This window comes from Sorex fumeus, unplaced genomic scaffold (genome assembly GCF_029834395.1).
Source record: "Sorex fumeus unplaced genomic scaffold, SorFum_2.1 ptg000046l, whole genome shotgun sequence".
Lineage (NCBI taxonomy): Eukaryota > Metazoa > Chordata > Mammalia > Eulipotyphla > Soricidae > Sorex > Sorex fumeus.
In genome coordinates, this window is record NW_026606103.1 from 11753614 (window position 1) to 11767220 (window position 13607).

General features: G+C 40.1%; 1 protein-coding gene across 2 annotated transcripts in view; it reads left to right on the plus strand.

Moving 5' to 3' along the window:
* Positions 1–13607, plus strand: part of GKAP1 (G kinase anchoring protein 1) — a 73976-nt gene that overhangs the window by 33385 nt on the left and 26984 nt on the right. The window contains exon 6 of one of the 2 annotated variants that reach the window (XM_056122465.1): positions 12513–12669. The exons of the other annotated variant lie outside the window; for it this stretch is intronic. Coding sequence (XP_055978440.1) covers positions 12513–12669 — 157 coding nt within the window. The remainder of the gene's footprint in view (positions 1–12512; positions 12670–13607) is intronic. 2 annotated transcript variants of the gene reach the window in all.

The following is a 13607-nucleotide window of genomic DNA, read 5'->3' on the forward strand; positions in this document are numbered from 1 at the left end:
CAATTATCAAACACACTTCCCTAAAAAAACAATTTACAGGAGATCTCTCTCCCCAGGCGTAGTAAAAATTCATGACTTTTTTCTTCAAAATTCATCAGAGTCAGAATGTAAGAAGTTTTAATGTAGTTTATTTCAGAGAAAATTAAGTAGATTGTATTTTGAAGAGTGAACTTACCTTTGTAGGTCTGAAACAATATAAAATCTTCTAGTAAACAATGCCTTGATCACATAGAAAATATTTGTGTGGATTACCCCTCCCTCCCTTTTTTTTAATAAAACTAGGAATGGAAAAAAAATAACTTTTTTTAAAGATACTTAGGAATTTTAGAAATACTATGAAGTAAGCTATGAAGTAAGCTGTAATATATATCTATGCATACGATTGACCTTACCATTTATTTCTCATGCCATTCATTAGAAGATAGTGTGGCCTACATATAATTTCCTGGAATTATTGGTTTCTTTCTTTTTTTTTTTTAAGACTCTAGTGCAGCCTCTAAAATCTTTTAGATGATGATTCTGCTGTGGAATTTCTACAACTGTTGTGTATAACACTAATAAAAATGTTGTGTCCTTTTGATTTTTTCAGGTAATCTGGAAACTTCATAACTTTCTATTTTGCATATATCAGAATCATTTTTTATTAATTTAATTTTTTAACAGTACTGTTCCTTTTCACCTCAGTGCACATACAGGGTTGATATTTTCCTTTCTTAGAGGCCACATCCTGCAGTGCCTAGGTAGCCCAGAACCATTCCCAGGATGATTAGCCCTATCTTGCATGCCTGACCCTATGATATTTGGCTTGGTGGCTCTTAGGGGTCACCAAAGCTGCTCCTGATGGGGTGGTACATGGAAGATTGTATGGTTTAAGATTAAATTAGTGTCTTTCATTTTACCATTTACCAATTCTCATGTTTTTTCTGTTATCCAGCACTGTTGTTGTGGGTGTCATACTGAGTAAGTGGTCAGGGGTCACAGACAACCAGTATCTGTTAAAGAAGGAGAAATATTTTTTATAAATTGTTCTTGTTTTTTTTTTATTCCAAATTTGGAAGAAGGACCCAAACCAGATCACATCTGTCTGTTTTATCTAAATTGTATGTAAACAAGCATATAGATATGATGTCACATATATTTTATCTTCCATTCAAGATGTGCTCCTTGTCTTCTATTAAATAATTTGATGTGTATCAAAATTGGAATAATTCTAATGATTGATGCATGTTTGCACTTTTTGTTTTTGAGGGCCACACCTGGCTGTGCTTATGGCTTAGTCCTGGCTCTGTGCTCAGGAATCATTTCTGAAAGATTCAGGGGACAAAATGAGGTGCCATGGATCAAACCCAGGTTTGCCCATGGCATACAAGCAAGTGCCTTACCCATTGTACCATCTCTGCAGCCCCAGAAATCTTCTCATTTAAAAACCTACTCTAATTATATTTTCTGCATAACTATTTTAAGAAATTGATCAGTGGCCAGAGATGTCAGCTGGCTGAGCCTATGCTTTGCATGCCAAGACACAGGCTTGATCTGAGCACCACCTGGTGTGCTGCTTGGTTCTGAGATACTTTTGTGTCTCTCGGGATCATGGCCCTTAATGAGCTTAAATAGTTCCCAGAGGCAGCTTGTGGGTGTGACATCTAGGGTCCCATGGGGGCTGGGAGATGGAAGGGTCAGCCCATCCCCTATCCCATGAGGCCTGGAGTTTGCTGTCACTAATCCCAAGTACCTGGGCTTTTCATTTGGTTCTGGAAGATCACAGCTCCCGGAATTCCTAGGGGAAATCTGGAGGGAGAGCACCTGCTCTTGTCTGAGGCACCGGGTGAAATCAGCCTGGCACAAAGTATGGAGGTATCTCTGCTGTGAGCTGCTTGGATCCAAGATTCTTTTGTGTGTCTAGAGGAGGCTATCCTTATCCCACTTCATACTCTCAGCTCCCTTATTAGAAATTAACTGTCCATAGATACGGGGTTTCGTCAGAGGGTATTCGATTCTGTCCCATTGACCAGAGGGTCTGTCTTTATTCCAGTACCATTTTAATTTTTCAAGGTGTCTTTTAAAACTCAGAAGTTTTTAATGTTGATGAAATCCAGTTAATAAGTTTTATATTTTAATACAGTGCTTTTGTTATCTATATATTGATAAAATGGTTGTCAGGATACTAACAAACCCACGACCTCACATATCAAAGGTTCAGTCTACACTCTATGATGGAGTTTAATCCCTGACCCTTTTGGTGCTCATACAATGACTTCCTGGTTAACCAAACCCTACATACTTTATTCTAAAATATTTATAGGGCTGGAGAGATGGTACAGCGGGTAGGGCGTTTACCTTGCACACGGCTGACCCAGGTTTGATCCTCAGCATCCCATATGGTCCCCTGAGCATCGCCAGGAGTAATTCCTGAGTGCAGAACCAGAAGTAACCCCTGAGCAACGCTGGGTGTGACCCAAAAATAAATTAATAAATAAAAAATTAAATATCTATAGTTGTTTTTTTTAAGGCATCATAGTTCACGAACCTGAATGCGGAGTTTCATACATAAAACATTCCAACACCATACCCTCCACCAGAGTGTCCTTGTTTCTTCATCATTGTCCCAGTGTCTACACCTGCTGTCCACTCCTCTTATAGTAAGCTTCCTGATAAAGACTAGTACTGTTTTTATTGCCTTGGGTATTTGTTTTACCCCTGTTGTTATGAGAGAGATCATTCTGCTTCTGACTCTCTCCTTAGTAATTTCACTTAACATGATACTCTCCAAATTTATCCAATAGCAGAAAATGGCGTGATTTTGTCTTTCTTTATAGCCAAGGAGAATTCCATTACATATATGTACCTGTAGTTTCTTTATCAAGTCAGATATTCTTGTACACTTGGATTGTTTTCAGGTTTTGGCTATTGTGAATAGTTCTACAATGAACAGAAATGCAGATGGCTTTTTATGAATCAAGATATGGGACCTTGCTGGGGTATAGTGACGCCAGCAGGTGAACCTATACCTGCAGGGCGAGTGCACCTTCAAGCTTCCTAATAGCCCATAGTTGCAGCTGTGCCTTTGGCCAGACCCCAACAACTTGGGGCCAGGTTTACCAAGAAATTAAATGGCCAAGGTTTGTGGGAGCCATGCCCACAAACAATTCAGCTATCCAGGCTTATTTATCAGCCTTATTTCAGAGTCCCATAAATAAATATCAAAAGAGATCAAAAGCTGCAGTTAATCTTGGACCCGTGCATAGTTGAACAGACCGTGGTAAAGCAGAGCAAGCAGAGGTCCCCGGCAGCCACTTGCTTCCGCAGTACAAAATTGCTGCCATATCTCCGGCCTGACCCTACCATCTCAGGATGGACCTCACCAAGATATAATTTGAAAATTCAGGTATGCAGGTTTTGTGACTGAAATCTCCAGACTTTCTTGGAGTTGGGATGGGCTACCTCCCCCCACTTCCCAACACTCCTGGTTGCATTGGCAGTCACCCCCACAAACCAGCTCCAGTGATAGCCTGTCAGCTCTTCTACCAGTCTTGTTCCAGAGACCCAGAAATAAATCTCAAAAGAGATCAAAAGCCACAGTTAATCTGAAATGTTAATCTGTGCATGGCTGAACAGACCAGGGTAAATTGGAGGGGGCCGGGTCAATCTGTTGCATACCCAAGCAGAGCCCCTGGCTCTTGCTTGGTCCCACAATCCAGAATAGCCACCATACCCCTGGATTGACTCCAGTGTCTGAGGACAGATCTCACCAAGCCATAATCTGCTGAAAATTCTAGTATGTGGGGTTGTGACAGGGGTCAGGATGGACTACCTCCCCTCACCTCCCTTTCTGAAACTTTGGGACTCACATCCACGCCCCAAAGCTGCTACCCAATTAAAAAGCTACTCCAGCCTTATCGTCCTGATAAAAATACTGAATGCCCTGAACAAGCACCATGACCTCTTAGCACCTGTATTGCAAACCATAATGCACAAAAGGAAAAGGAGAGAGAGAGAGAGAGAGAGAGAGAGAGAGAGAGAGAGAGAGAGAAAATGAAAGTGCCTCTCAGAGGGAGGTGGGGTGAGGGATGGGGTGTTGGGGGATGGTAGGAGGGAAACGGGATATTGGTGGTGGGATATGTGTATTGGTGGAGGGATGGGTGCTAGATCATTGTATGACTGAAACCCAGTTATGAACAGCTTTGTAATGATCTATCTCATGGATATTCAATTAAAAAATTTTTTTTAAAGTAATGTGAAGTTCATGCCCAATTCAATCAGCTTAATCAATGACTGAATAAATAGCAGTACTCCTACATTAAAAAAAATTGGGACCTTGGAGTAGATGACAAAAAGCTGTGTTCTTATGGAAGATTTAATTTCCAATTTTTTGAGAAGCATTCATATAATTTTCCCCAATGACGGGACCAGTCCATTTGACATTCCCACAAGCACTGAAAGAAAAGGATTGGGTGTTGGAACATAGTGTGACTGAAACTCAATCATGATCAACTTTTTCCTCTATATCCATTCTTTTTTTTTCATATTATTTGTCTATCTTTATTGGTTCTTATACCGAATGGTTATCCTGTTCATATCACTCCAGTTTTCTCTTTATTTGAATTGTAGTGAATATTCTTTTATTTTTTTTTAACTTTTATTAGTGAAACACCATGAGGTACAGTTGTAGACTTACAAATTTTTGTGCTTGGGCTTCAATTATACAATAATCAAATACCCATCCCTCCACCAGTAACCATTCACCACCACCACGGATCCCAGTATCACTCCCACCCTCCAGCCCCCCCCCCCCCATTTCATCCTGCCTCTGTGGCAGGGCATTCCCTTTTGTTCTCTCTCTCCTTTTGGGTGTTGTGGTTTGCAAAAGAGGCATTGAGTGGCAATCATGTTCGGTCTATAGTCTACTTTCAGCATGCTTCTCCCATCCTGGGAGGATCCTCCCAACACCCTTTACTTGGTGCTCCCTTCTCTGTCTGAGCTGCCTTTTCTTCTAGCGTGTGTGGCTGGCCTCCAAGCCATGGAGTAAACCTCCTGGTACTAATCTCGGCTATTATTGGGTGTTAGTGTCCTGTTTTGTTACTTTATGTTCCCCAGATGAATGCAGTCTTTCTATGTCTATCCCTATGTCTGTCTATCCCTCTCTTTCTCACTCATTTCACTTAGCATGATACTTTCCATGTAGTACCACTTGTATGTAAATTTCATGACTTCATCTTTTCTAACAGCTACATAGTACTCCATTATGCAGATGTACCAAAGTTTCTTTAACCAGTCATCTGTTCTTGGGCACTCAGGTTTTTTCCAGATTCTGGCTATTGTAAAGAGTGCTGCAATGAACAAACAAGTGCAGATATCACTTCGACTATACTTTTTTGCCTCTCTGGGATATATTCCCAGGATTGGTATTGCTGGGTCAAATGGGAGCTCAATTTCTAATTTTTGGAGAATCGTTCATACTGTTTTCCAAAAGGGCTGAACCAGTTGGCATTCCCACCAGCAGTGAAGGAGGGTCCCTTTCTCACCATTTCCACGCCAGCACTGGTTGCTTTTGTTCTTTTGGAACTACATCCATTCTTCATTGGTTGTTTTCTTCTTTATTTGTGTGAGCTCACTGACTTGGGGTTTATTTGAAAAATGAAATACTATTTTCAGATATAAACTACAAACCCATTTGTTGGGTTTGTTGTTTTTATGTGCATTCCCCTGATGAAAAGTCAAGTAAAACATTTTTTCATATACTGTTGGCCATGGGCTGGAGCAGTAGGGCGTTGCCTTGCACGTGGCCAGCCCGGCCGGCCCTGGTTTGATTCCTCCACCCCCACTCAGAGAACCCAGCAAGCTATCGAGGGTATTTCACCTGCACGGCAAAGCCTGGCAAGTTACCTGTGATGTATTCGATATGCCAAACACAGTAACAAGTCTCACAATGGAGATGTTACTGGGCCTGCTCGAGCAAATCGATGAACAACAGGAAGACAGTGCAGACAGTGCAGTACTGTTGGCCATCTGTATGTCTTTGAGGATGTTTCTGTTCATCTCTTCCCCTGTTTTTTCTGTTTTTTTTTTTTTCTCTTACAAAGTCCTACCAATCTTGAATATCAGTCTTTATCAGAAAAGGCTCTTTTCCATTTTCTGCAGTTGTCTAGAGATTCTCTGCACCTCATCTTGGAGCTCACTGATTCTGTCCTCAGCAGCTGTTACTCTGCTGCTGAGGCCTTCCACTGAGGTTTTCATTTCACCTACCACGCTTTTTCGGTCTGTCATTTCTGCCTATATTTTTGTTTGCGTTTTCTTCACTTCCACTTCCATATCATCTTGTATTTTGTCAGCAGTGCATTCCATTGCTTCTTTGAGCTCCTTATACAGCCTGAAAAGTTCCATTTTAAATTCCTTATATGAGAGGTTATAGAGTTCATTGTTACTCTTTGATTCATCTGGGCTAGCAGCTACTTCACTCATTAGGCTTGGTGAGTTTCTGCATTGTTTTACCATAGTGACCTTTGCGTTTTGGAATTTTTTCTCATTTTCTTGTTGTTTTGGCTCCTGCAATTGGGCTATCTTTGTGTGTTGCCGTGGCTTATTGATAGGTATGTGTGAGACCTGGGTTAACTAGTACCACAAATGTGGGGCGTAAAGAAAATAAGTTCTTTGCGTGGATGTGCTAGCGTCCACACGGTTTTGTGGTTAGGGGTTTAAAAGGTATTCCAGATGAGTAGACACTAGGGCGACACTAGGGGTCCACACACTTGATGGGGGAAGTATGGTGAGCGCTGGAGTGGCAGCGACTGGGAGAGGGGTGCAGGTCCGATGAGATGCTAGGAGGAGCTTGCCTTGGGGTGCAGGGCTGGGGTGTAGGCATGGGGGAAGGATCACCAGCCAGGGCGGTTCACACAACTAATGGAGGGAGCAGGGTCGGCACAGATGGAGGAAGTAAGGTCCTGATCTGACTTTTGTGCGTGATGTTAGGTAGAAGTCTGAGCCCCCCTTTTTTTTTGCACGTAGCTGTCCAGTTTTGCCAGCACCATTTGTTAAAGAGGCTTTCCTTGCTCCACTTTACATTTATTGCTCCCTTATCAAAGATTAGATGATCATTTATGTGAGGGTATGTGTAGGATGTTCAACCCTATTCCATTGGTCTGCAGATCTTTGTTCCAATACCATGCTGTTTTAATTTTACCGCTTTGTAGTACAGTTTGAGGTTGGGGAAGGTGATGCCTACCATCTTCCCCCCCCCCCACAACCCCCAAGAATTGCTTTAGTTGTTCATGAGGGCTTGTTTTTCCATATGAATTTCAGGAGTGTTTGGTCAATTTTTTTGAAGAATGTCATGGGTATCCTTATAGAAATCGCACTGAATCTGTATAATGCTTTGGAGAGTATGCCATTTTGACAGAGTTAATTCTCCCAATCCATAAGCAGGGATGTATGCCCATTTCTTCATGTTCTCTTTTATTTCATTTTTTTTTCTTTTTAGGTGGGCTTGAGCAATAGCACAATGGGTAGGGCATTTGTCTTGCATGCTGCCAACCTGGCTGACCCAGGTTTGATTCCTCTACCCCTCTCGGAGAACCTGGCAAGCTAACGAGAGTATCTCGCCCACACGGCAAAACCTAGCAAGCTACCCATGACGTATTTGATATGCCAAGTAGAGTAACAATTGTCAAAATGGAGACGTTACTGGACCCGCTCAAGCAAATAGATGAACAACGGGAGGACAGTAAAAGTGACTACTTTTTGGGTCACACCCGGCAATGCACAGGGGTTACTCCTGGTTCTGCACTCAGGATTTACTCCTGGCGGTGTTCAGGGGACCATATGGGATGCTGGAAATTGAACCTGGGTCGGCTGCGTGCAAGGCAGACATCCTACCCGCTGTGCTATTGCACCAGCCCCTCTATTATTTCCTGAAGTAGCGTTTTGTAGTTTTCTTTGTAAAGGTCCTTTACCTCCCTAGTTAAGCTGATTCTAAGATACTTGATTTTCTGAGGCATGATTGTGAACAGCATTGCTTTTTTTCATATCACTTTCTTCTCTTTCATTATTTGCATATAGGGATGCCTGGACTTTTGGGTATTGATTTTATAACCTGCAACTTTACTATACAAGTTTATTGTTTCTAGGAGATTCTTGGTAGAGGCTTTAGGGTTCTCTAAATATAGTGTCATGTCATTTGCAAATAGTAAGAGCTTGATTTCTTCCTTTCCTATCTGGATGCCCTTAGTATCTTTTTCTTCCCTAACTACTATGGCAAGTACTTCCAGTACTATCTTGAATAGAAGTGGCGATAGTAGGCATCCTTGCCTTGTCCCGGATCTTAGAGGGAAAACTTTCAGTTTTTCTCCATCGGATAATGCTTGCCGTGGGCTTGTGGTAGATGGCTTTGATGTATTGATAAAGTTCCTTCAATTCCCATTTTGTTGAGAGTTTTCATCATGAATGGGTGCTGGATCTTGTCAGATGCTTTCTCTGCATCTATTAATATTAATATGATCATATGTTTTTATATTTAATTGATATGATGCATTATGTTGATTGACTTGTGAATCTTAAACCATCCTTGCATCCCCGGGATGAATACCACTTGGTCGTGGTTATGATCTTTTTGATGAGTTGTTGAATTCTATTTGCTAATATTTTGTTGAGGATCTTTGCATCCATGTTATTCGGGGATGTCAGCCTGTAATTTTCTTTTTTGTGGTGTCTCTGTCTGTTTTTGATATTAGGTTGATATGTGTCTCGTAGAAACTATTTTGGAGTATTTCTGTTTCTTCAATTTCCTTGAAAAGCTTGAAAAGAGCTGGCAGTAGGCCCTCTTTAAACATTTGGAAGAATTCACTAGTGAATCCATCTGGGCGTGGCGAGATGCAGATCAAAACAACATTGATCTTACACCACGGAGACTGGCACACATTCAAAAGAACAAAAGCAACTGGTGTTGGTGTGGATGTGGAGAGAAAGTGATTCTCCTTCACTGTTTGTGGGAATACTGAAGGGTCCAGCCTTTTTTGAAAACAATATGGATGGTTCTCAAAAAACTAGAAATCGAGCTCTCATTTGACCCAGCAATATTACTTCTGGGAATATATCCCAAGGGTACAAAAAAGCATAATAGATATGACGTCTGCAGCTGTCTGTTCATTGCAGTACTGTTCACAGTAGCCAGAGTCTGGAAATAACCCCAGTGCCCAAGAACAGATAACTGGTTAAAGAAACTTTGGTACTTCTACACAGTGGAGTACTATGCAGCTGTTATGAAAGATGAAGTCATGAAATTTGTTTATAAGTGGACGGCTATGGAGAATATTATGCTAAGTGAAATAAATCAGAAAGAACAGGACAGATATAGAATGACTGCGCTCATTTGTGGCATAAAAGATATTGTAGTATGAGACTGACACCCATGGACAATAGAGACAAGGGCTAGGAAGATCACTCCACAGTTTGAAGCCTGCGTTATGAGCTTGGGTAGAAGGAAACCGGGATGGAGAAGGGATCACTAAGTCAATGATGGTTAGAGCGATCACCCAGGATGGGAGATGTGTGCTGAAAATAGATAATGGACAAATATGATGGCGTCTCATTATCTGTAATTTGTATTGCAAACCATAATACCCAGGAGTTGCTGTTGACTGCTGTAGCCGCAGGGGTGAGAAGGGATGTGGGGGAGGGATACTGGGGGCATTGGAGGTGGAAAACATAGAGGGATGCATGTTCGATCATTGTATGACTGAAATTCAAACATAAAAGTTTTGTAACTAACAGTGATTCAATAAAAATAATAATAAAAAATAAAGTCTAGGTACAAAGAAATAATAAAGTCTAGATACATTTGTATATGTTTGTCATCTTAACCATTTTTAGATATGTAGTTTTTTTTGTTTCTGTTGTTGGCCACACCCAGCAGTGCTCAGGGTTTACTAATGGTTCTGCACTTGGGGATCTGGTCTAGCTCAGAAACCATATGGGATGCCAGGACTTAGATTGCCTGGGATTGAACCTGCATTGGTCGTGTGCAAGACAAACACTCTGCCCACTCTAACAGTCACCATCCTCCACATTTTTAAAAAAAAAATTTTGGGTCACACATGGCGATGCTCAGGGGTTACTCCTGGCTCTGCACTCAGGAATTACCTTTGGCGGTGCTCAGGGGACCATTTGGGATGCTGGGAATCGAATGCGGGTCAGCTGCATGCAAGGCAAACGCCCTACCCGCTGTGCTCTCGCTCCAGCCCCCATCCTCTACATTTTTAAGGCAAATTTTATTTTTAAAAAAATTTAATTGAAATTCTCTGGTTTACAGTAATGATTTGTCTTGTACATAATTCCAACATCACATCCTTCAGAGGTGCGTCCTTGAAGGTCAGTTTTGCTGTAAGGAATTACTAACATAATTTTTTTCCTTTAACTCTTGGATACGATTGACACACTGTTTTCTGGTTTCCGGGGTTTTTGGAGAGAAATTTGATAATTTTTTTTTTGGTGGGGGATTTCCTATTATGTGAAGACTTCTTTTGTCTTTTGAAATTTGGTTAGAATGTGTCTTGCTGTATATGGATATTTTTCTTGTTTTAAGTGTGTTGAACTGCTTAAATGTTTATAGTTATATCTTTTTTTAATTTTTATTAGTGAGACATTGTGAGGTACAGTTGTAGACTTACAAATTTTTGTGCTTGGGTTTTAATTATGTTTATTTCTTAATTGTACTTGAGTGGTTCTTAGCTGTTATTTCCACAGATATTCTCTTCGCCTCTTTTTTCTCTTACCAGGGATTCCAGCATTATTTTTATTCATTTATTCTTCCCTGATCCATAAATTCTTTAGGTTCTCTTTGTATTTTCTCATTCTAATTTCCCTGGTCTTATATTTAAGTTCAGTTTTTCTTCTGGTTGCCCAAATCTGCTCTTGACTCCTCTGTTGAAAATCTCACTTAGATTTTTTTTTACTTTTCAACTTGAAATTTTCTTGTGGTTTCTTTCTAGGTTTTCTATATGGATATTTTTTGACACATTTTTTCACATCTTTCCCAGAAAGAGAAAATTTTACAAATTAAATATATGAAATTTATGTCCTGAAAATATAAAATATTTACAACTCAAAAACAAACAGAAAAGTCAGTGGGACTAAGGATTATAGTAAAGAAATCCCTGCCTGGGGCTGGAGTGATAGTACAGTTGGTAGGGTGTCTGCCTTGCATGCGGTTGACCCGGGTTCCATTCCCAGCATCCCAGATGGTCCCCCGAGCACTGCCAGGAGTGATTTCTGAGTGCATGAGCCAGGAGTAACCCCTGTGTCTTGCCGGGTGTGACCCAAAAAGCAAAAAAAAAAAAAAATCCCTGCCTTCCCCACTAAAAGTGTAAATATCCAGTAAGAATATGAAAAGATGCTCAGCCCCACTGTCTATAAGTGAAGTGCAACTCAAAACCACAATAGACACCTCTTCACACCCTCTAAGGTAGCTGCAATAAAAAATTGTACAAGACTGGTGAGAACGTAGAAAAATTAAAGTCCCTATACACTGCAGATAGAATTGTAAAACATGTGAATGTTTTGGAAAACTAGCAGTTTCTCAAAAGGTTAAAATTTTACTATAATGTACAAATGAATTTCTGCCTGCCTTTTTATAACTAAGAGAATGGCAAACTTGATGCACAGTAACTGTACATACATTTCTACAGCTAAGATAATGGAAAACATGATACACAGTAACCGTACATGCTATTTTGGGGCATCGTTGTTCATACTAGCCCCAAATCATATCAGAATGTTAATGAATCTAGAACTAAAATGTGTTGTGTCTTTCACAGGGTATTATTTAAGGTATGTAATGTTAATCAGATATGTATGAGTGAATGAATAAACCTTGAAGGCATTTTCCTAAGGAAGACAGTCACAGGAGACTGCATATTCAGACCATGTGTTTCATAAGTCCAGAATAGGAAAATCTATACCGACCGAAGGTGGATTAATTAGTATTGCCCTGGAGACAATCAAGAACTGAGAGATAAAAGGCAATGGGGAATGACTTAATGGATCCAGGTTTATTTTGGGGATGATGAAAGTACTATAAAATTAATGGTAGGGCATAGAGACAGTTTCAAAGACTGAGTGCATGCATTGCATGCAGGAGGCTCACATGTGAATCCCTAGCTTTACCTGCTTCCCTGAACGCTGCCAGGAGTGTCCCCTGAGCATCACCCATTGTGGTTCAAAAAAAGAAACTCCAAAATTCTTATTTTAGCACATTGCTTGTGAATATATTAAACTCTGTCAAAATATGCACATTTAATGAGTAAATCCTTTGATGTATAGATAAAAAAATTTAGTAATAGTCATCATTAAGAACCAAAAAAGGAGCATCTGTAAGTGTGTCTCTTTTATATTCTGGAGATAGAGAAGAATCAGATGACTATCTCAGTTTTATTTTTCATTCTTTGTTCTTTTGGTAGTTAACTAGATTTGTGAAAAGTTTACACTTTTTAATTTCAAATGATATCTAAATTTATTTTTAACAGGAATTGATGTCTTCTCAAAGTTTATCACATGATGGAGGATTCTTCAACAGACTGGAAGATGATGTACATAAAATTCTTAGTAGAGAAAAAAGAAAAGAACAACTTACAGAATATAATGGAACAGATAATTCTGCAGCTCATGAAAACAACCAGGCATGTAAAGTACAAAGTTCTCTTTAAATCACAATTAAAATTAAAGTTAATTAATTTTAACAGTTGAATTATGATAGTACAGTTACATTTTTAGAGTTATTATCAATATCAGTTTCTGATATTCGTGGCTGTGCGACATCTTATTATCTCATTCTTTCTTTGGACAACCTGGCAGGCTGCCGAATGTAACCTGCCCACACGGCAGAGTCTGCAAACTCCCCGTGGCATACCCAATATGCCAAATACCAGTAACAATGATGGGTCTCATTCTCCTAACCCTGAAAGAGCCTTGAAGATGGCACTTTTTAAAATCTCAGGGCTAGGGCAAAGGAGACGTTGCTGGTGCCTGCTTGAGGCAGTCGACGAACAACAGGATGATCATGATCGTGATCAATATCAGTATATTTTTAAAGTAAGAGGTACTTTATTGACTAGTATTATTTTTTTAATTTTGTAAAGTAGTTCACAATATTCGATTGCATTTAATATTCAGACACCAATCCCACCACCCTTACACCTTCCCAGCACCGTATTTTGGATGTTTCCATCCTGAACCCCAACTTCCGCTCCAAGGCAGAACCAAAATAATTTTGTATTGTTCATTATGAAAAACCAATGAAAATTTTACAAAAAAGTTTCCTTAGAGGAAAGCGTGTGAAGTTTGTTGTATTTCACCCGGGGGCCACTAAGCCCTCACTAAGAGATCACTAACATGTTGTGAAAGATTGTGTGTGTGTGTGTGTGTGTGTGTGTGTGTGTGTGTGTGTGTGTGTGTAAAAAATATATATACTTCTAAGATTGATTCCTTTTTATTTAAAAACCCCATCAAATGTGGTGCGGAACTCTTGGAGTATGGGTGGTGTGAGGTATAAGTTGTCCAAGAATAGGTTCACTCGTGGATGAGACTCATCCTGAGTATGTGGAGAGTGGTCGTGAGCATGG